The following is a 21,833-nucleotide window of genomic DNA, read 5'->3' on the forward strand; positions in this document are numbered from 1 at the left end:
GTATTTGAAAAATCTTCACCTCACTTTGATATTGTAGTTAGAAGGAGATCCTTGTTTGTCCTTTACACAAGTACTGGATTTCCTTAATACACCCTTCTTTTTTTGTGATCCCTTTCATGTCACCTTGTATTTGCTTAGAAGAAAAAAAAATAAAAGAAGAAGAAGAAGATAGTAGGAGGTCAAGAAGAGGAAATATAAAGCTAAAAATATGAAGAAAAATATTCATTTAGCTACATTATGAGCCCGGCCGGTCTAATTCTGTCGCTTTGTTTAATAATCATATATATATATATATATATATATATATATATATATTAACAAACAATCTGATACATAAAACTCTCAAAGTCACTTTTATATTTATGTGCATTAAAATATTTTAAAAAAAAAAAAAATCAGTCTAAAAAGTAATAATAAACGGAGTCTCTATTCAAGATGAGCTGATTTAATCCAGTCAAGGTCATAGGCTGAGTGGGCAGCTAAAGGGGCTACTTGGTTGTGTGCTAATGCTACATAGGATTATTTTAGTCAAAAGTCAAACATTGTCAAGTGCTATGGTCAAAGAAAAACTCCCATTTTATATTAGCCAATGGGGATTCTATAGTCTTTTCATTTTAGTAAAAAGTCAAACCTTGTGGACGTACAGGCTGATCGGTTTGAAACCTGGTGGTAGGGCATTTACCACGTGCATTGGCCATGGTCAAACAAAGACTCCCATGGCTTGCAATTGCATTGCATCATTGCTTGTCCAGATGGCAAAATCACTGCCGTTTATTTAGTCGTTATTACTGTGACTAATCTCCCTCCCTCTCCCCCCCCCCCTCTCTCTCTCTCTCTCTCTCTCTCTCTCTGTGAAAAAGCTATAGTTTTAGAACAATTTTTTTTTTTCAAATTGAGGAAAAAAATTCTTCTAATTTAGTCTATCAAATTAATATTTTCCGTGCTTTAAATAAGGCAAGGAAATAGAGTAAATTGATAAATAAAGCAATTATAATAACACATATGGTAACCACAAATGAGACAAGATTTAAGAATAAAGCATGGAAAGCATTGCAAACAAAAGAGAAATTGGGATATTATAGAATTTGGAATTGACCTTGGTCCAACTTCCAAGTGTCCTACTTTGCAGAAATCCAAGTTTAAGTAGTTCACTTTAAAAAAATAATTGTGATTTTTTCCACGCTAAGACCAATAGGAGAAGGATTCTCTGAAACGAAATGGAGAAAAACCGGTCCCTTGCATTTAGGTGTGCATTTGATAAGCTTAAAAGTATCTTTAATACATAAAAAATTTGTTTTAAGAAAAAAAATATATCCGTTTAGTAAAAAAAAATTGAAATCGTTTTTAAGGGTAAAAAATGGTCAAAACGTACTTCTGGATAAAACTTAAAAATAAAACTTTTTCCAAAAACGTTTTATGATTTAAAAGTTTTATCTTTCAAACACAATTTCAATCAAGTTCGTAGAAAATGCTTGATCATCTAACCACATAATAATGATAGGTACGATACTCAAGCAAAGGTGGAGTGAATTACTTCCCTTGAAAGAAGCACAAGCACAACGACACCTTAGATTCAAGCCCAGGAAACTACAAGGTTGCTTAGGTTTACAATGGCAATGTAATGGATCCAGAGTAGATAATTGGGCTGAACATTATAATGTAATACTTGCCCATTTCTATTATTAGATTAGTTGAGAGTTTTAAGCCTAATAGTTTGGCCCAAGCCCAAGACTCCTTAGATAATTGTACAGGCATCAATCTTTCAATACTCGAGTGTTCATCTTTTATATTTTATTCACGCGATTACCTGCATTTGTGGAGCATGACTTTGGGCCCCCAATAACTCACCAATAATTTACTTGATCAGATTGGTTGCCAACCAGACAGAGACATCAGCAATTTTGATATTTATATTGTTAGCAATTCGGCAACTCGCAACCTCCTTATTTTAAGTTGTCTTAATTTTTTGTAAAATTCAAACAACTACTTTATACTTCTTTTTTTTTTGGGGAAAGCTTATGAGGAATAATACATTTATTGATTAATAATACTTATTTCTCATGAGGAGATACTGTGTTTGGAAAGCTTTTTTTTTTTTTTTTTTTAATAAGAATTGATTGATGAGATATAAAAATGAAAATTAAATTTTTTGTTAAAAAAAATAAAAAATTATTTGGTATAGTGCAAAAATGAGTTTGATTTTTGATTTTTTATTATTTTTTGTAAAAAGTGAAAAAGATGGAAAATCTTTTTTGTCCAGAAACTTTGTTTACTAGTTGCATTGCTAAGGAAAATGTCTAGAATTTATCAGTCATTTCGCATCAAAAGAGGATTTGGTAGAGACGAAGACGTCGAAGAGTGTTTAATTTCTTAAATTAGGAAAGCATCACTTTTACTACAGTGGACTGATTGAAGACCCGCCAGGATGTAAAAAACTGACATATTTATAAGTGATCTCATCACTTTTTATTTTTGTTATTTATTATTATTATTATTATTATTATTCTATTCAAATATAAGAAATCGGGTTACTGGAGATTGAACAATAATAAATAAGTGAATATCGCAACAACACAGCTCAAACAGTAAAGATAGTACAAACTTATTCAGATCTCCTAAAATTCTTAAGGGAATTCTAGTTTCTGAAATTTCAGATCCAAACCATTCATTTTTATTCAAGAGTCATTATCCTGCCACGTGTCCTACTATTAATAAAATAATAAAATAATGATAATTATTAATATCATTAATATCATTAAAATTTTATTATTATTTTATTAGTAGTGAGACACGTGGCAGAATAATGACTCTTTGATGAAAATTGATGGCTTGAATGTGAAATTTCAGAAACTATAATTCCCATAGAAATTCTAGGGGATCCAATCTAGTACAATTATACAGAAAAACAGTAGGTAATGGTTTCATTCACGATTCTAAAAAAATCATAAACGAGATGAGCCTTTTCAAGGCCCGTATAAGGCGGCAGCAAACGGCAAAAAAGATTCGATGAAGAGCTCCAACCGGTATCCATGTTAATAAATACAAAATACAAAATAAATCTAGTATCCATGTTATATTAACATGAAAAAACACACAATATTTGTTTCTTAATATGTTTTGATTTTTAACTCAATCATGGAACTTGACACTCTTTAGATCTTAAAAATCATATATAAGTGAATTTATATTTAATTTTGCAACAATTTTTTCTTTTGGTAGAGACACCATCAAAGAGTTATTTAAAAATACATCTTCAATTTTGTTTCAAAGCATAGTTTTTGATGATATTCGTGGCTTAAAATTGCTCATTTTGTGTGAGAACAAATACAACCACTCGAAAAAAATAGACAAATAAGGGAGTCGCTGACGTTGAGTGAGTTGAGTCATTGTTGCCGCGTTGGAGAACAATTGAGGTTCACTTTTCCTTTTTCTTTATTTGTGTGTAGTCAAATAGGCTGGTGGGAGGCTTGGGTATGTATGAAGATTTTTTGTATTAACATGGACCAAGTCAAACTTTTTGGTATTTTCATATATATATATATATATGGAAAAATTAGAAACAATAGAGAAAGAATATGACTAATTTCTCTAAACGTAACACATTTATTTGGTTGCACACTATTTATTATCTAAATAAATGAATACTTATTCATCTAAAAATCAAGAGAGATAGTTCTTCATGTGTTTTCTAAAAAATCCACATTATGAACTCTCTTTATTTTATTTTATTTTTTTCAAATCCTAAATTTATATATTTTTTTAGAAAAAAAAAAAAAAAAAAAAAACCTTTGAATATTCTATGGGTGTCTAGCCACCACTCATATAACATTACGAGTGGCCTCAATGCTCATTAGGGGTGACTTGACCACCAATAGAATTTTTAGATTATTATTTTTTAAATATTGGGTATTTTAGAGATTTTGATTCAATTTTAGTGAGCATATGTGATAAATAAAAAAAAAAAAAAAAAAAAAAGAAGATAATGAAAGGAAGGTGACATTGATCAAGTGCCAAAAATGTTAGTAAAGCCAAAGATTGGAATCATAGGATAAGATTAATTGAGGTAATTTAATTTTGTAGGGAAGCTTTTAGGGTTGAGTTGGGCGGGACATTATCTAGACTCGCCTACAAGGCAGGCCGCCCACCCAATCACCGTTTCGTCGGTGCCCCTCACTCGCTACCAACCACCTCACGCTATTAATCATTTTTCTCATCCTTTGTCTCACCCTTCACAATTCCATCAATCCCCAGTCTATCCCTCATCCCATTTCCATCACTTTTCAATCATCAAATACTCATATCGTACCGTACGTACGAGAGAATACGGGTCGCTAACTACTTTTTTGCCCTTCTATTTGTAGTCACTGACGCAAATCACCAAGGTGTAATAATTAAGGGCTGAGATTGCTTTCAATTTAAGGGTATTCAAACAAACAATTAACCCTTCTTCATCCGGTATCTCTCTCGCCGGATATGGTGGTGGTACGTCCAATTACTATATAATATATATCAATGCTTCTTTTCTTGTTGTAGTTCAAAAGTTTGCTTATAGCACATTTCAAATTGCTATTTTTGGCGGATAAGTCAGTCCATTCATATGATTCAATTTTAGTAGAATTTAGATTTGATGTACTCTTCCCCTTGCCTTCTCCACTTGTAGGAAGAACAAAATAAATCTATAATTTAGGTTGGAATATAAACAAAAACAATTTTGAGTGTAGAAATTGTTCAATAAGGTAATATTAGTCTAGCTCTTGCTTGAAAAAATATATCTACTTTGGTCATGATCATTTATTTGTGAAGAAGTAGAAGGTGCGTGCACGCCGTATATATGGAACATACTAGAGATTCATAGTAACTTCAGCACATGCTCTTATTTATAGCGTGTTGATTTTATACATGATATATATGTGACTGTAGAAATGTTTGAATTATACCTTGAAAATATATTATAAGTTTGAGTGACTAATATAGTATAGTTGGGCTCAAACCTATAAACTTAAGCTTTTGAGTTGGGTGTTGTCCTAACAAGTTATATTACTAAAACATGTTGGAATTAGAATTTAATTAGAATTTTAGAAGAAGGGGGGAACTAACAAAATAAAACTCTAGGGACTAAAAATTAATTTTTTTGGGGGGGTCCTTTGAAAAGATGTCATAAATGTGAATGATTAATATAACATAGTTGGGCCAAAACCCATGAATTTAAGCTTTTGGGCTCAATGATGTCTCAAGATATCATATTATGGGCTTATTAAAATAATTCCCAAAATGTCAATCTCTCCAACATAGTAAAATAAGGTTAACCTTATATCTATTTAATCGTTAACATGAAAAATACTAAGGACGATCACCTATTGATGAAAATTGCCAAAACAGCCTTGGTTTATAATATCATTTATCATTCTCAATGCCATATTTTGTAAGGGCATGTTTGAGTGTGTGTTTGAAGGTTTAAAAATGCGTTTTACATTCAAAAAGTTTGTTTGAAAAAAAAAAAATAACATTTGGTAAAAAAAATTGAAAGCACTTTTAAGGGTATAAAAAACCTAAAAGTGAAATTCAAGAATATTATTAAGGATACTTACAACATTTATTACAAACTGACTTGATAATTTACGTAACACTTATCATGACAACATTTAAAATTAGAATGCTACGTAGCAATCTTACGTCGTAACACCTATACTTTATAAAATATGAACTATCACGTAAGTTTGTAAGAAATTATAGTAAAAGTTGTAAAAGTACTTCAAACATATTTTCGTTAAAAAAAAAAACAAAAAAACAAAAGGTTTACATAACTCCATCTACTTTTTCTTTATTCATTTTATTTTATCTTTTCAAAACAAAAACAATATCAAACAACTCAAAACACAAAATTTTTCACAAAACACTCAGAATTATTTTTACCCTTATATATATCCAATATAAAAAATAGCAACAAACAACCCAAAACTAAAAATATTATGACTAGTTAAAACCCTAAAAGGGACACCACTATCATGAAGGAATCAAACATTATTGGGGGGCATTTGGTAAATTGGTAGTATCCCAGTTAGATACGGTATGATGACTCTGATGGTATTGTGAGGGTTCCAAAGGGTAGAAGTGGAAATCAAAGAAAGAAAGAAAGGCACATAGAAGCTTACGTTCCCCTACTCTAATTCAACCTTCTCTCTCCAGAACTGTTTCTCTGTCCACACCATTAAACCACCTCCACCACCACCCTGCCTCTCTCCATACAATGAGAAGAGAGAAATAAAAACAAAAGGTGGTAGATGCATGAGCCACAAACATAATACATACGCTCTTTGTCTGTGTCTCTGTCTCTGTCTCTGTCCTCTGTCTCTCTCATACACGCTCACCACCTTTCCTTCCTAAAAATCCTAATCCCTTTGCCTTTGCAACAATTTCCCACCAACCCTCTTTTATTGTCCTCCGGTTCCACGCCCCTACAGCCGCCACCTTCTCCGCCTCTTCAGGTACAAACAATGTCTTCCTTCTCCAACTGGCTTAGTTCTTGTCCTTGCTTTTGGGTAGTCCATGCTTGACTTGTCTGCTGGGTCTTTTGGTCATAAGCATTCCGCGTTGACGACTTCGATGGCAGAGAACTCTTCTTTATCTCATATTGGCTTTCTGGGTTTCTTGATTCTCGTGTTTTGGCTTGTTCTAGTGTGGTGTTTGGACTTTATATTTTGTATACGGTAATTGAGTTTTTCCTTTACCATTAACCCCTCCAAGAAAGGTGGTAGGTTGGTGGTTGACTTGGTTTTTAAGGAGAGAGAGATTAGGAATCCTGCCAAGGAACTCTTTGGGTCTTTTTTCTTGGTATCCCTGAATTCTGATCTCATTTAGCATGATGAGTGTTTTGGGTTCAAATTACAATGGGTTCCTTGTAAGGATTTTTCCTTTTTTTTTTTTTCGTTTCATTCTTCGTGGGCTTTAAGTTTTGCCACCCTTCTACTAACTTGCAATTAATATACCAATTTCAGCAGCTCTGAGAGAAGATTGAACCAATGCGATGGAAGGTTTTTGGTGTTTGTATTGGTTAGTTTTTATTTTAATTGCATATGGGAGTGTATCTGTACTCAAGCTAATCTTAAATGTATACAAATTGAAGCCAAGCTGGGGTTTTAATGAAACATCGAGAGGAAATTATTGTTAGTTATTTCATCAATGTATTCCTGTTATAGTGTTGAGTGCTGAGATATATCTTGGGCATTGGGTATTGGAACTAGCTAACTGCCATAAATATCAAATTTCTACCGGGCCTTTATTGCTTTTAAGATGAATTTGGGTGATATTGGTTGATATTAGAGTTAAACTTTAAGATGGTTTGGTCACAGGATGATCTTTTATCCCACTGGTCATATGTAGTAGTTTCTTAGTAAATGCCTAGCCTTCACTCGTGATGTTATGGAGTTTGTGTGTGGGGAATAGTCCATCAGGTGCGGTAAGTGTAGCCAAGGCCGACCTATAAAAACAATCTTATTCGGAAAGAAGAAATATTCCGTCCAGTAGCGATTTAATTATGTTCTCCTTGAATTTGTTAAATCCTGTATTCATTTTGATATTTGCAATGAAAATGGTATCGGTAGAAGTAGGCATATTATTGATGAAGTAATACTAATCCTTCGGTAGAAGTAGGCATATTATTGATGAAGTAATACTAATCCTTCGGTAGAAGTAGGCATATTATTGATGAAGTAATACTGCTTGTATAGCAATATGTGTGGAAATGAGATTTCTGTTTCATGGGTGAGTGGACTTGAAAAATAAGTGGAATCAAGGATTTTTATAATGACTAAGGCTGTCTGCTGGTGGAAGTTATCCTTCAGTTTGAAGCTTGCTTTCAAATGAAAAACTAATAGAAGAAAAGACTAATCTTGTGGCAAATGAATTCTTGTTCTCCAAATTTTCATTTTTGATTGCATTCCTTTTGATTGAATTTTGAGGAAGCTGTTCTTTTTGCTCAAATCAAGTATATGAGCAACAGTAGTTGTATCTATTTGTATATGAGGAAATTGCTATAGACCCCAGTGTCATAGGGAAAATTTTTCCCATCATATGTTGCTTTTTTTGATGAATAAGCATTTCATTAAAACTAAAGCTCAAAACAGAGCAACACGAAAACACAAATACAACCCCTTACAAAAGCAAAAACAGGGAAAATGAAAACCTACAAACCAGCAACTACTCAACACCAAAACAGGCCCTTACAACCCTTACATATTAAAACAACAAGCCAACAACCCTTACAAAACTACAAGCCAACATTACAGAGGATGGCAGAAGGCAAGTTCCACAAAAAACACAACAAAAGGTTCTCCCTAGTTCTAGGAAAACCTCTTTTTACAGCAATTCTAGCCCTGATTTCCCTGAAAATCTGCTTCAGTAGCTGCTCTTCAGTTTTTGGAACAGCATCATGTCTAAGTTCATTTCTAGTACGCCAGAGGTTATAAACAACAGAACTAAGAACCAACTGACATATCAAGCACTTAAGAGAGTTCTTTCCCCACTTATTGCAGCCAAGTTGCACAAGTTCATCCCAAATCACAGGAGGCATATCAATTCTACAACGAATCATGCAATATTTCCAAACTCTCGAACTAAAGCTGCATTAAAAAAAAAAAATGATCACGAGTTTCCAGTTGAGAATGGCAGAAACAACACTGAACCTCACCCTTATAACCCCATTTGAGTAACCTCTCACCTATAAGTAGCCTATCCTTCATAGCAAGCCACAAAATAAAAGCCTTCTTAGGAATAGCAAGAGGAAACCAAACTAACTTCCACCAAATAACCTCTACATTCTTCTTTCTAAGGGCTTCCCAAGTCTCTGCACTAACATAGACACCCTTTTTAGAAACAGTCCAAACTGGCTTATCACATTGGCCTAAACAAACTTTAGAAAGCCTAGCTTGAATATCAACTAGAGCTTCTGATCTTGCTGGACTCCAAAACCAATCTCAATTGCAAATGATAGAAGACAGCTTAGCTTCAATATTACTTTGAGCATCATAAACAACCCTAAAGCCATATTGCTCAATCAAAACTCCTGCAGGATGCTACAAATCCAGCCACATATGAATACTATCCCCATTCCCAACTTCAAACTTCAAGAACCTTTTAGCAATAGATCTCAACTTCAAAATTTTCCTCCAACTCCAAGAACAATTCTGAGGAATTCCCATCATATGTTGCTGCCGTCAACTAACGCTGTTCTCTATACTTGTTTATGAGTATTCTGTATTTAGTTAATATTTTATCCATCTTTATCATATACAAGTGCTTGCAAGTTGTTATATTCTCTTTTAGAATATATTCAAATTATGTATTTAATGTTTGTTGTTTTGATAAATGGTTGTCATTTTCAAGTATTTTCCATCTGAACTTGGTTTCATGTGTACTTTTGTTATAATTGCTCTGTCTTCTGTGATCCCAAGGAGCTAGGTGATATATGGGAAAGGCCATCAAGTAAACCATTGTAAATTAATTGGAAGATTTGAGTCAAACCATGGTGAGCTTACGAAGGCGCAAGCTCTTGGGACTATGCTCTGGTAAATACTCTAGATATAGAAATGATCAAGTGCTTGTATTGAACGATCCCTATATAGGCTGTCACAACTCGAGTAATAAACATGAATTTTTTTAATGAGTAGTTAGTAAAATTTTCTATTAGAGGCTAAATGTAAATTCTATCAGTCTATCTTTGTGCTACCGCTTCTAAGTAAAATTACATTCTTCTGAACTAGAATCGAGTTTTATAACTAAAACTGGTGGGCCCCTGCAGGGAGAAGTTCTTTCATAGCTCCACTTCCTAGGTTTTTCAATGGAACTGCTCCTGAAAATCCTACCCAGAATACCAATCCTGTCAGAGTGCATCCAGTGCCTTCAGGTGATGTAGACCAGCCAGTGGGGGTAAGAAATATTAGTCCTTATTTATTTAGCCACAAGCATCATATTGATCATTGAAGTTGTTGTTGTCTGCCTTAATATTAGACTATCTTCTCAAATTTGTGCTATACCTGTAACATTTTTTTTTTCTTTCTGAAGTTTGTCTTATTTAGATATCTTAGAATCAAACTTTTTGTGTAACTTTATATTCATGTCACATAGCCAATTCCATCCAAACAGAACAGTAGATTTAATTGGCATATCCAAAGATATATTCTTCTTGATCAATGCCTTGAAAAAAATTCAGGTGCATTAGATTCTATGCTTTATAGATATAAGGACAAATTACACTTTACCCCCCTCAAACTACCACCCTAATCTCACTTGCACCTCCAAACTACAACTCATTGTAACCTAGACCTATTGACACCAAAATTTTCCAAGTTGCACCCCTTTTACTGAAAATACCCTCAGGTTACCAAAAAAAAAAAAAAAATCTGCCCTAAAGAGGAGAGGGGCATGAGCCACACCCACTGCCCCTGCGGGGGTGGAAGTCCATTGCCTCAACCCCTGCAGGGGTAGTGGGGATGGCTCGAGCCCCTCCCACCTCTGCAGGGGCGCCTTGTGTATGTGTGTGTGTCGCATCAGGGTGCCTTCATCCTAAACTCAGAGTCTCCAATCCCCCCTATGCCATGAGCCTTTGGTAGTGGCTATCTCTGGCCTAGTTGCGGGCCTGATCCAGCCAAATTGGAGCCCTAGAACATCATCCCCATCCTCAACCTGCTCGCAAACTACTTGTACCTACCTACGGATCTTAAAGGTTCGCACCATGGTGCCACATGTGGACCTTCTAGACTGGCTGGCCCTCTTCTTCAACTTCCACCCTTGCAGGGGCAGTGGGGTGGCTCCAGCCCCTCCCGCGAGGGTGAATTTTTTTTTTGGTCAATTTTTTTTTGTTTGTTTGTTTGTAAACTGGGGGTATTTTTGGTAGAAAGGGGGCAACTCAAAACATTTTGGTAGTTTATAGGTCCAATTTATAGTGAGTTATAGTTTGGAGGTGCATGTGAGATTAGGGTTGTAGTTTGGGGCCCTTGATATAATTGTTAACCAGTAAGCTGGATGTTTGCTAGATATATGATTTCCATTGAATGCTTTAAACTTATCTCAAGTTATCTGATATTTCCCAGCATAAAGTACGACCTGGATCATCAAATGAATCTGGTTCAAGCTCGTCAAAAGAGCAGCACATTCAACCAGTTGCAGGTTTGTTGTTCAGTGAATTATCTGCCTTATATATGCTTGAGTTAAATATGTCAAAGTGGGCTTAAATTTATTCATTCATTGCCTGTGCTAAGAGCATTAATATTTTGTGCATTATTAGAGAATTTTTCTTTAGTAATCTATTTAATGGTCACAATTATTGGATACCTTACAGAGGCATACGTAAAAACATTTTCTGTTTCTTAGTTTGAAACAAATTGATATGGATATGCTGGGTAAGTATTAAAAATACCATAAGGATCTGAGACCAGATTAGAAATAATGAGGGTAGGTGATACAAAAAGGAATGTTTGAATGATTTGATATGAAAGCCTCCTCTTCAAGTCACCGGATATCCTTTGTTTGGAAAAGCGAGTTATACAATCTTATGCTGTATTTAATGATTGTGGTGTTTGAACGATATTTCTGTCAGTAAGCTCAGAGGATCTAGACCCTCAATATTTTTATGAGTTTTTCTCCAGGATATCAGCACATACTGTTCATTCAGAGCACAAATGGTGTGATCAATCTTTTTCCAACTAGATGTTCTTTTCCATTTTTTCCCCTCAGCAACTCCTAGATGAGTATGTTAAAGTAATGATTAAGTGATTAAATTTACCTTTTCTTATCAGCTTAAGCTTTTGGGATAACTGGTAATTTAACATGGTATCAAAGCCAAAGGTCATGGGATCGAACCTTGACTCCGTTAAATCACCCCCATTTAAATTAAATATTTCACGTGTTGGGCTTCACCTATTAAAAGGGAGTTTGAGCCCACACGTGAGAGAGAGTGTTAAAGTAACGATTAAGTGATTAAATTTATCTCTTCGTATCAACTTAAACTTTTAGGATAACTAGTAACTTAACAGAGTATCTCTTAACTAGGTATTCGTCCACACTTTTTGTGGCCCTTGCTTGCTCGCTTTTGTTGTCAAAGCACCCTATCCTTTAGATATGCTTCAAGAACGGACTCCCATGTTTTGTATAATTGTTAAATATCATATAAAACCAACTAAATAACTTGATTTTAGGGGACATAATATAAAGAATGAAAATATCATACACTGTCATCATATAAAGCCTAAAGTTTTGCAGTTTTATCGAAGTAGCAGACTTCTGCATGTAAAATATCGTAAATGTTACCTAACTTAAAACTCTCCGAAACTAGTCCTTTCCTTGTAAATTATCATCCTCATCTTCTACTAGTCTTATTGCAAATCACTAAGTTGAGCCTTCTAAGGTATTTGTCGACATTGATGGTGAAAATTTTTGTATACTTATCAGTCGTTCTAACAGATATATTTTGTAAACTTAGTGAGCCACATCAGATTAGTCATGAAAGTCATATCATCAGGCTAAATTCTGTTCTCCATATGAATTCTCAGGAGCATGCTCAAGTTCTTGATCTGAATTGAGTCCTCTTTGTTTACCTTATTATACTTCTTTGTGAAGTTAATTCATAATGAATCATATGTCATATTAATGGAAATTTTTACCTTCTGGAGGGTCTATATTTTGGAAATATTAGTTCATGGGTGACTGTTGCATGACGAAAATTCATGCAATGACAGATCCAATGTTGCACATATTGCATGTGTGACTGAACCTAGTTTTCAGACACCTTGTGCATCATAGCTTCCTGGCATATGAGATCTGGACCCATTTACTTCTCTCTAGGTCTTTAGGGTCGTTGCTTGAATGGTTTTGATTTCCTTTAAATAGTATGTGGAGTTTTGAGTAGAAGAGAACAATCATTTTGGTGGAGGACGCCATTTCTGTCATTTACTTCATAGAAATTGAGTGCAAAGTGAATTTTGAGGGTAAGAAGTTAAGGTCCAAATGCTTAGTACGATTGTTAATGGTTACAAAGGCAGTGGACATTCTTTTGGAAACTTTTTATATCTAGGTTTCTGGTTTGGAAGAGTGTTTGATCTCTTCCATATTTTGATTTAATGGACGTTGCCTTGTTCGGTAGCATGGTTCCATTCACTTCCATTATTGAATACTTTGCATTGCATTTGGGTTTCACCTCATATATGTGTTTATATATCAATAAAAAAGCTGATATTTCTTAGGACCAAATTCATACTTTGACTCTCATGGACAATGCTTTTTTTTGGAAGTATAAATGGATAATCTATGAGTTTAGCCCGTTCTTATTGATCTTTTGGGTGCGAAAGTCAAACTTTTTACATGTGGAATTCAACTCATGTTACTGCCTGATTTTTTCCTTTTGTAGGGCCGCCAGTAAAACGCAGAAAGCGTCACAGGAGAAAGCATTTTCAAAACCAAGAACCATGCCTGATGAGAGGTGTCTATTTCAAGAACATGAAATGGCAGGCAGCAATAAAAGTTGATAAGAAACAAATTCACTTGGGGACTGTTGGTTCACAAGAAGAGGCTGCTCGTTTGTATGACAGGTAGTACTCTGAATCTCACCTTTGTTCCTACCAACAATTTTTATTTGCAAGAGCAGTATTGATTTTAAAGTAACCATGATTTTGTGGATTTTTGTTCTTCTTTTCGCATTTAAGGGGGACTCTCTATGTATACATCCCATGTATTAGGGCTGCGCTCCTCTGCGCATATCAATGAATTGATATAAATATATATCTGAGTAACCATGAGATTATGTAACACAAATTCTTTTGCTGTGATTACCTAAATCTATCCCTTAACCCCCCGCCACAAGAAAAAAGAAAATTGCTTTTCCCAGTTGGCACAAGTGGGAAAACCATGACCCCTGCTTATGGGGTTGGCCGCACAAATCAATATTTTACCTTTTTATCTACCCGTGGCCCTTGTTTATATTAGATGATTGATTACCTTGCAGTTATTAACAGTGTCATCTATGCTGATGGGCCTTTTACTTCTCTTTGAAATTGTAGCACCTTCATATCAAAGCTTTTTAGTCTTTATAATGTTGCATTTTGTGCTGAAAACAGAACATCTTGATTCCTAGTTGTATCATCATAAGAAGTTATTATACTTTTTTTCAAGGATTGTAGCTAGAAACACTAATGCGTGGTTGTTTGGAACCAAAAAACTTTCTTAGGTTTTAGTGTGTTGGCAAATTCTGGTGTCAAAACATCTGGTATGGATCGTTAAGTTGCAGGTTTTGGTTTAGAGTTGAGTCAATGTCAAATGCGGTTCAAGAAAAGGCTAAATCAGCCATCTGGACTGAACCTTAGAAGATAGGATGTTGACTCAGCAAGTTTGCAGCTAAAAGGTTATGGGATCTAAAACAATTGGTGCTCCAAGGGGAGGGTTTAATACAATTATACAAAGATTTAATGGTATAAGGATTGGGGTTGGGTAGTAGGAGCCAATGAGTGTTATTCTGGAACTTGGATGTTTTCAGGCTAGAAAGGATTTTAGCTGTAGATTATCATAGTTTGCAGAAATGAACGTACCTTGAAACGCATGAAAGCATGCAAACTAATACGAGAACAAGAGCATTTGTATTATGGGATATTCAAACCACTTCAACCACATGCACGTTTGTGGTGCTTTCATGAATGGGGTGGCAATTGAAGACATTATGGGCAGGTAACTATTACTGAAAGAGCATGGCTTCGTTGTGCTTAAGATTTTTGGAAAAATGATTCTATTGAAATGTAGAAATGAACAGAAAGATTTGGAATATGGGTTTTATATAAAAGAACACCCACACAAACTCCGAAAAACTTTCTTATTCACCAAGAATGACACCTGCCGATTTATCCCTACAATATTTTTAACTAGAAATGGGGATAATACTGCTATTTGTCCAAATCCAGACACAAAGATGGGAATTGTTTACTTGTGGTAGTTCTGCCTTTCCTTTGGACTTCCTGGGTTTCTCATGTTTGGGCTTTTGTTTTGTAATCTGTCTTACAAATAATAATGGTGGTCTATGTCATTTCCCTTTGTGCTAAATCATCAGGCTAAAGAAAGGAAATCATTTCGTTACTGATGATTTTTGGGCAAAGCTTTATCTGCCAAAATAGATTAACTACAGGTATGCTTAAACTCATTAGTCCCTTCGTTTATTTCCAGGGCTGCTTTTATGTGTGGGAGGGAACCCAACTTTGAGCTTTCTGAGGAGGAGAAGCAAGAACTTAGGAAATTCAAGTGGGAAGAATTCTTGGCAATCACTCGTCATGCAATAACTAGTAAAAGTAATCTTTCTGGCTAGACTATGTCATAATTATATCTCCAGGGTTCATCTCCTTGGATATTTAACTGGTTTCCTTTATTTTTATTTTAAAAAATTCAGAACACAAGAGAAGGCTCGGGCCGGGGTTGCAGCGGAGTTCTGAGTCTCCCTTGCAGAACAGTGAATGGGATGGCAAACAGGAAGTCAATGGTCTTTCAGCTTCAGAAGATGTGGAGCCAGACACATCACTCTCTTGAAAATTATGAATCCGTAAGGCTGAATTTTCCAGTTCTAAAGGTAATGTTCTAGCTGATAGGCCTCCAATTTTTGGTGTATAAAGGCCCCTATTAGGGTAATCGTAGTAGATTTCATTGTCTCTTGGTAAGCAAATCCTTAATCGCTTTTACCCAATAAAAAGTTCATCTTAGATGTAATATAGTTATTAACACCATCATCCTTAATCTTATGTACTCAAGCTGAGATATAATTCTTTTTCCCCACAGTGGAAGCTTAACTAGTTCCAAGCTCATAATACTTTATTTATTTATAGACTAAGTTGGTGGAAATTTCCCCAACATAGCTTAGAGGAAAACTTTGTACTTTTATCTAGCGCTTCTTGAGAAATTTTGTTCCAAAGAGAAAAAGTTTCTTCCTGCAGTAATTTGTTTACGACTCAAGGATAATTGGTGACGAATTTAAGCATCCTCGAGTAAAAATCTTAAATCGATTTGTCATGCCCTTTTTTGTTTAACTGGCAAATTTGAAAGCAAATCAAGATTCCGGGGTTATTATTTTCTCCGAAAATAATTGCCTTCATCTTATTGTTTTAATAGTTTCTCTTTTTTGGTTCCTTATTTGTTTGAGAGTGTTTAAAGCAATTTGACAACGAGGACATGTAGAGTACCATACTCCCGCCCTAAATTATAAGGGCGAAAGTGAAATTTATTAAAATTTTCACGTGATGCAATTACTAATACCTCAAATAATATAGCGAAATAAATTCCTCTCTTTACAACAACTTGATAAAATTCATCAATAAAATATGGAAAATGATAAAGGCACAACTTAAACTTAACTTTGGCCCAACTTTTCTCTAAGTTTTTTTTTTTTTTCTTAAAAAAAAAACTGCCTGTGGAGGAGAGAGGGAGCCTTAAACTAGAGAGGAAAATTTGGTCTAGAAGTTGGGTCAAAGTTAGATTTAAGTTGTAGCTGTATCACATCTCATAAAATATACCAGAGCTTTTCATTACAAAATAAAATTTAGGAACAAATATATTTTACCATCCAAAAGTTGTATCACTTTTTTCATTTTGCCCTCTAGTATTTAAATATTAGCAATGTATTCCAACCAAGTTTTCAAAATTTTTAATGTATCTACTCTGTAAATCATTTCTATTTTCCCGTATGAAAATTATTAAAAGTTGTAAAAGCCCTTTGTTTTTTTTTATAAGAGCCCTTAAAAGAAGGAATGCCGTAGCCATTCTCAATTATTTATTTTTTATTTTTTTTAAATAAGAGCATTTTTAGAATTCAACGAGCGGACAAAGAATAATTTTGAACTGAAAAATGCACGTGAGCCTTTTTTGTCGGGTAATGTTATATTTATTCTCATTTATTTTCTCACATTTATATGTAACTTTTAAAACTATAATTAAATTAAAATTCAATAAAAATCTATCTCATATTTAATATTAGTTTTAAAAGTATGAGCTTGAAAAAATTATGTAAAAAAGTAAAAAGTAAATAGAACATTTTTCTTTTCCATCAAATAAGACGAAAAGGGTAAACGGAGTGCCTTGACGGAAACTCCGTATAAACCCGACCCGGAAGAGCTGGACCATTACCAGCACCGATATGTCCACCGCTTCCGTTTGTAAGATCATCGCTAGCATTCGCTTCCTCCCTGTCACTCGCTGAAGCACAAACTGACCAAAACAAAGCGAGCTTTCATTTTTCCTTTTGTTGAAAAGAACAATGGCTCCGGAAGACTCAAAGCCCCTAGAAGGAGAGGCTCCATCGTCTTCTTCGTCCTCTGATAGCTGGAAGGAGCGCATCTTCATCCCTACTCTCCTGGCAGGTCTCATTTCGTCTATTTCCCATTTGTTTGGTTGCCAATAAACCAAAGGAAAACATCTGAAACAAGAAGAAAGTTCTTAAATTATAAGTTTTATATTGCTTTTTTGATGAAAACAAGATAAACCCATTATTTCTAAACCTTTTTTTTTTTGGTTGGTATTGGGTGCAGTTGGGTATAGGTAGGCTCAGAATAGTGAGATTTTATATGGTATTGAATTTATGAAAATGGGATTTCTTTTTTTCTTTTTCTTTTTTCGGATTTGGGCAGGGATTGTTGGTGGAGGAGCTGGATTGATGTCGAGGCATCGGAAAGTTCACGGTCTCGCAAATATATCTGCTACTTATGCTTCTAATCTCGCCATTGTCACCGGTTGCTATTGCGGTAAGTTATTTTTATTTTCACTTTTTGTGTCCTGTCTCAGCTTTATAGAACTTTCAGCGACGTGATTATGTTGGATTGTCGGTCTCTCGATGTGTTTACTTAGTTTTATTTATTCATGTAATGATCTTTTGAAACCCCTGAAATTTGAACTGCTACTATCGTCTTCCGCGTAAAGTTCAGTGTCATACATTACATGCCAACCATCTAACAATTTGGTATTGGTTGGCTAAACTGGTAAACTCTTTTGTCATAGAACAAGGGAATTGAGATCAAATCGCGCCTTCACCAGGGGTGAGGAGTTCAAGGGAAGGGAGAGGGCCACCTCCTATGTGTAGCCATAGGCCCAATAGATCTCCAATGGACCAAAAAAGAAACTTTCGTCTTAGAATTTGATGATTTGTGACAAGCTTTGTTAGCCCCCTCCAAAAGAGGGTTGTTTGATGTTAGATCTTTTTACAATGTCCTTATCCTTCATGATGGCACTCTCTTCCCTTGGAAGAGTATTTGGTGGATTAAGGTTCCTTTGAGAGTGGCTTTCTTTGTTTGGTTGGCCGCCCTAAGGAAGATCTTTACATTGAATGACCTAAGGAAGCGGCATGTTATTGTGTTTGATTGGTGCTGTATATAAGTAAGAGGAACGGAGAGTTTGTAAATCATCTTCTTCTCCATTGTGAAGTTGCTTGTGCCTTGTGGAGTGCCACCTTCAGTCGTGTTGGGCTGTCTTGGGTTATACCTAGATGAATAGCAAACTTGTTTGTTTGTTGGAGGGGGGTATATGGTAGTCTTCAGAGTGCAACTATGTGGAAGATGGCGCTTCATGTCTTTTGTGGTATCTTTGGAGGGAAAGACATGAACAAGTATGTTTTGCTAGTCTTACCCAACTAGCGGTCAATGCCTGGAAGTTTGGGTTCTTTCTTGTTTTGTGAATCAACTTTAGGATCTTGGTTTTCTGTTGAAGACATAATAGAATTCTAGAATATCTTTACTCAAATTATAGGGCTGTAGTTGGTAAATCTGTATGTAGAGCTTTCCATCCGTTAGAGTATATTGTCCTATTCTGGTCTTAGAAACCAAGACTATTCTGGTCTTAGATACCAAGCTTTTAATGATATTACTTATTAAAAAAAAAAAAAAAAAAAACTACTTCAACTAGTTACTCGGAGGAGTTGATTTCGGTGTTTTTTATAATGTTTTATGGGTGTACTAGTTAAAAAGTAGGGTTAAATTCACTTTGGGGTTGAGAAGATATACTGTTATTAAGGCTTTAGAGTTTTATATTGCATAGTGTATGAAACTATCGTAAGAAACAAAACACCCAAGAACAGGTTTTTCCTTTGTTTCCCTTCCTGAAACTAAGGCTTCAATGAACAATTGACGCATCTTTCTGCTTTATCATGCTGCCGACTGCATCACATGGATCCTTTGGTGGTTCATTGTCAAATATTCAGTATCCAGTCATATAGGATGGGAGTCTGAAAAAAATTATCCTTACATGCATGCATTTATCCTGATAGTCCACATTTTCCCATGACTAGTGTGATTCATCTCAAGAGAATGCAAGGCAACCAAAGACACATAGGCTCTGGCTGCAAAAAAGGGAGATGTTATGGAATCGCACTGGAAATTGATTGAAAGGCTAGCCTAGTTTTTCGGAGATGATTTTGTTTTAAACTATATCGCTCATTTGATTTGGCAGGAGCACGTGAGTTTGTGAGAGCAACTCGGAAAACTGGACCTGATGATCTATTGAACTCTGCAATTGCAGGCTTCGGTACTGGTGCTCTGCTTGGACGTCTTCAAGGTTAAATTCCATGAATCTCTCTCTCTTCCCCCCCTTCCCCCCTTCCCCCCAACTTTTGGTGTGTGGGTTAGTGTGTATATATGTTTATATATAAATTTTTTGTCAAACTGCTGTGGGAACAATCATCTGCTTGTTGTAAACAGGATCAAACATTGAACAATTCTGGTTGCTTAGGCGTCTATAATGTGTATTACATAACAAATTTGCCTTGCAATATCTAAATTTTAACCTGGACTTCTATTTTATATTTTTTTCTGTATTCTAAAACTAGTAAAGATAATGAAGCTGAATTTGAGCTTTACGTAGTCGTCTACATGAGACAGGAAAATCCCCTAATTCTGAGGAAACTTAAATTGAGCTAGAACATCGTCATTTGAATTGAAACTCTGTCCAGATGCTTGTCTTGAAAAGCATTGCTAAATGGTTGATGTGTGTTTAATTACTCAAGTTTTTGGAGAGGGGGTGAGGGGATGGGGACATTGTAGTGAACGGTGCTGTGCAGGTACATCGAGTAAGGTGCACTCAAGCAGTAAGTGGCTGTTGATTTTAGGGGGAAAATATACTTTGGCATTCCAAACTACTATTCCTTTATTTACGCCTCCAAGCTATCAAGTGTGACACTTAGATACATCAAACTATCATCATTTGTCAAAAATGCTCATTAAATGGATCACGTGCGTTGCACGTGGTAACTGGTACCGTTTACTGCTTTTTTACATTGACCTCCCATGTCCCACTTAAGTTTGTTTGTTTTTTCTTTGGCATGTTAGGTGGTCAATTAGGTGCTTTCCGTTACTCGATCGTCTTTGCTATTGCGGGCACAACAGCGGATTTTGCGACACTTAGACTAAGCCCTCTCTTGAGAAGTTACAGTGAATCTATATTTGGGAGTAACGGGAGTTCACAGAAGGGTGATTGGTTGAAATTGCCGGAGTGGTCCCCCATCCAAGTGCTTGATGAGGAAGCTCTTGCTGCAAAACAAGCTCGGGAACAACAGCTCTATGCACAAAGGGCGGCACTTGGCGAACTGAGCAAAGAAGAATCTTGAGAAACATCTTATTATCATGTACATTAAATCCTGTCTCTGTTGATGCAAATGTTTTTGGTGCTTGTTTCTCCAGCTGATTGGAAATGGCGCGAGTAGACAGTTTTGACGAAGTTGGTTTGTTTATCTCAATAATTTCCCGTTCAATTGATGAACTTGCAGCTAGTCCTATCAAAATTTGTCCTAGTAAAGTTCTTGGAATGCAGAGGAGATCATCAGATTTGTATACTAAAACAATTCACAAATTTCCTGGCAAATAAATGGTCGAAATAATTTTGAAGGCAATTAATTCTGATGAAGTTGTACTTTTGCAGCTTTAAGTAATGCTATAAATTACGTTTTTATTTTACAATTTTCTTATAATACTCATGCAGTAGTCTAACCAACTTTGGTTGTTCAGGCTACCTTTCCAGCTACTGTGGGGTGTGGCTGCCCTCCCGGGCTCTTCTTCCACCTTTAGCGATGTAGGAGTGACCGTGTCACCACTCTTCTTTATTGCTAGATTTTAATTTTAATTTTTTTAGTATTCATTTTTTAAAGTAAAATAAATAATTATTATGTTAATATGATATGGCAAAAATGTTGACGTGGCTTAACATGTCACTTTATTGGACGACAATTGGACGACAAGGAAGATTTCGTTTGAGATTCGTGAAAAAAATTAAGTAGTCAAGTACAATTTAACTCGGGGAGTGATCACAAATGATGCATTTACTCATGAATTTATTTTAGATTTACCTTCTTTCTTTTTTTTTTGCCATGTGTCAAGTTGAGGTGGCAATGGTAAATTGATATGGTACATAGAAAAATTGAGAATATTGTAGATTGAGTGGCAGACGACGGATAAGCATACTTTCCCCAAGTTTTAATGTTTGTTTCTCTTATCTTTGTTTGTCAGATTTTCAAATCTTGTGGACTCGACGCTGCGTTATGCATAGCTTGCGTGCCAACAAACAAGCTTGAGCTTTTCTGTCTCCAGCAACAATTGATCTTGAATTAACGTCGCTTCTCCAGCACAAAGACCAGTTAATGCAATATTTGCTACAATAGAATATGTTGATCCTACAAGCCACGTGTAATGCTTTTATCATCTAACGTAATGGATGTTCTTGGTCCCCAAAAGAAGAGGCGAGAGAAGGGAAATGAACTGGTAATTAGGTGTCAATCTCCATGTCATAAATAAATCCCAGCTTCTTTCAGTCTTGCAAAGTTGCAAATTAGCTCATATTTA

At 35.3% G+C, this 21,833-nt stretch overlaps 2 protein-coding genes across 4 annotated transcripts; both read left to right on the forward strand.

The window, feature by feature from the left end:
* The first annotated feature begins 6,172 nt into the window (after positions 1–6,172).
* On the forward strand, positions 6,173–15,881 carry LOC132188297 (Integrase-type DNA-binding superfamily protein). Of its 3 annotated transcripts, XM_059602716.2 has the most exons (8): positions 6,173–6,485; positions 6,996–7,050; positions 9,450–9,563; positions 9,797–9,924; positions 11,088–11,163; positions 13,400–13,580; positions 15,199–15,320; positions 15,419–15,881. In XM_059602716.2, exons 3-8 carry the CDS (start codon positions 9,521–9,523, stop codon positions 15,553–15,555), a joined length of 687 nt encoding a protein of 228 aa, XP_059458699.1. In that variant the 5' UTR covers positions 6,173–6,485; positions 6,996–7,050; positions 9,450–9,520; the 3' UTR covers positions 15,556–15,881. The 3 variants fall into 3 exon arrangements, with proteins under 3 accessions (XP_059458699.1, XP_059458698.1, XP_059458700.1); XM_059602715.2 differs by lacking the exon at positions 6,996–7,050; XM_059602717.2 differs by lacking the exon at positions 6,996–7,050 and having other exon boundaries at positions 9,457–9,563.
* A 1,293-nt stretch (positions 15,882–17,174) lies between these two features.
* On the forward strand, positions 17,175–20,887 carry LOC132187353 (Mitochondrial import inner membrane translocase subunit Tim17/Tim22/Tim23 family protein). Its single transcript, XM_059601644.2, has 4 exons — positions 17,175–17,375; positions 17,643–17,756; positions 19,453–19,557; positions 20,328–20,887. The coding sequence occupies exons 1-4, from the start codon at positions 17,273–17,275 to the stop codon at positions 20,603–20,605; spliced, it is 600 nt and encodes a 199-aa protein (XP_059457627.2). The 5' UTR covers positions 17,175–17,272; the 3' UTR covers positions 20,606–20,887.
* The last annotated feature ends 946 nt before the right edge of the window (positions 20,888–21,833 follow it).

This window comes from Corylus avellana, chromosome 6 (genome assembly GCF_965113065.1).
Source record: "Corylus avellana chromosome 6, dhCorAvel1.hap1.2, whole genome shotgun sequence".
NCBI classification, from domain to species: Eukaryota; Viridiplantae; Streptophyta; class Magnoliopsida; order Fagales; family Betulaceae; genus Corylus; species Corylus avellana.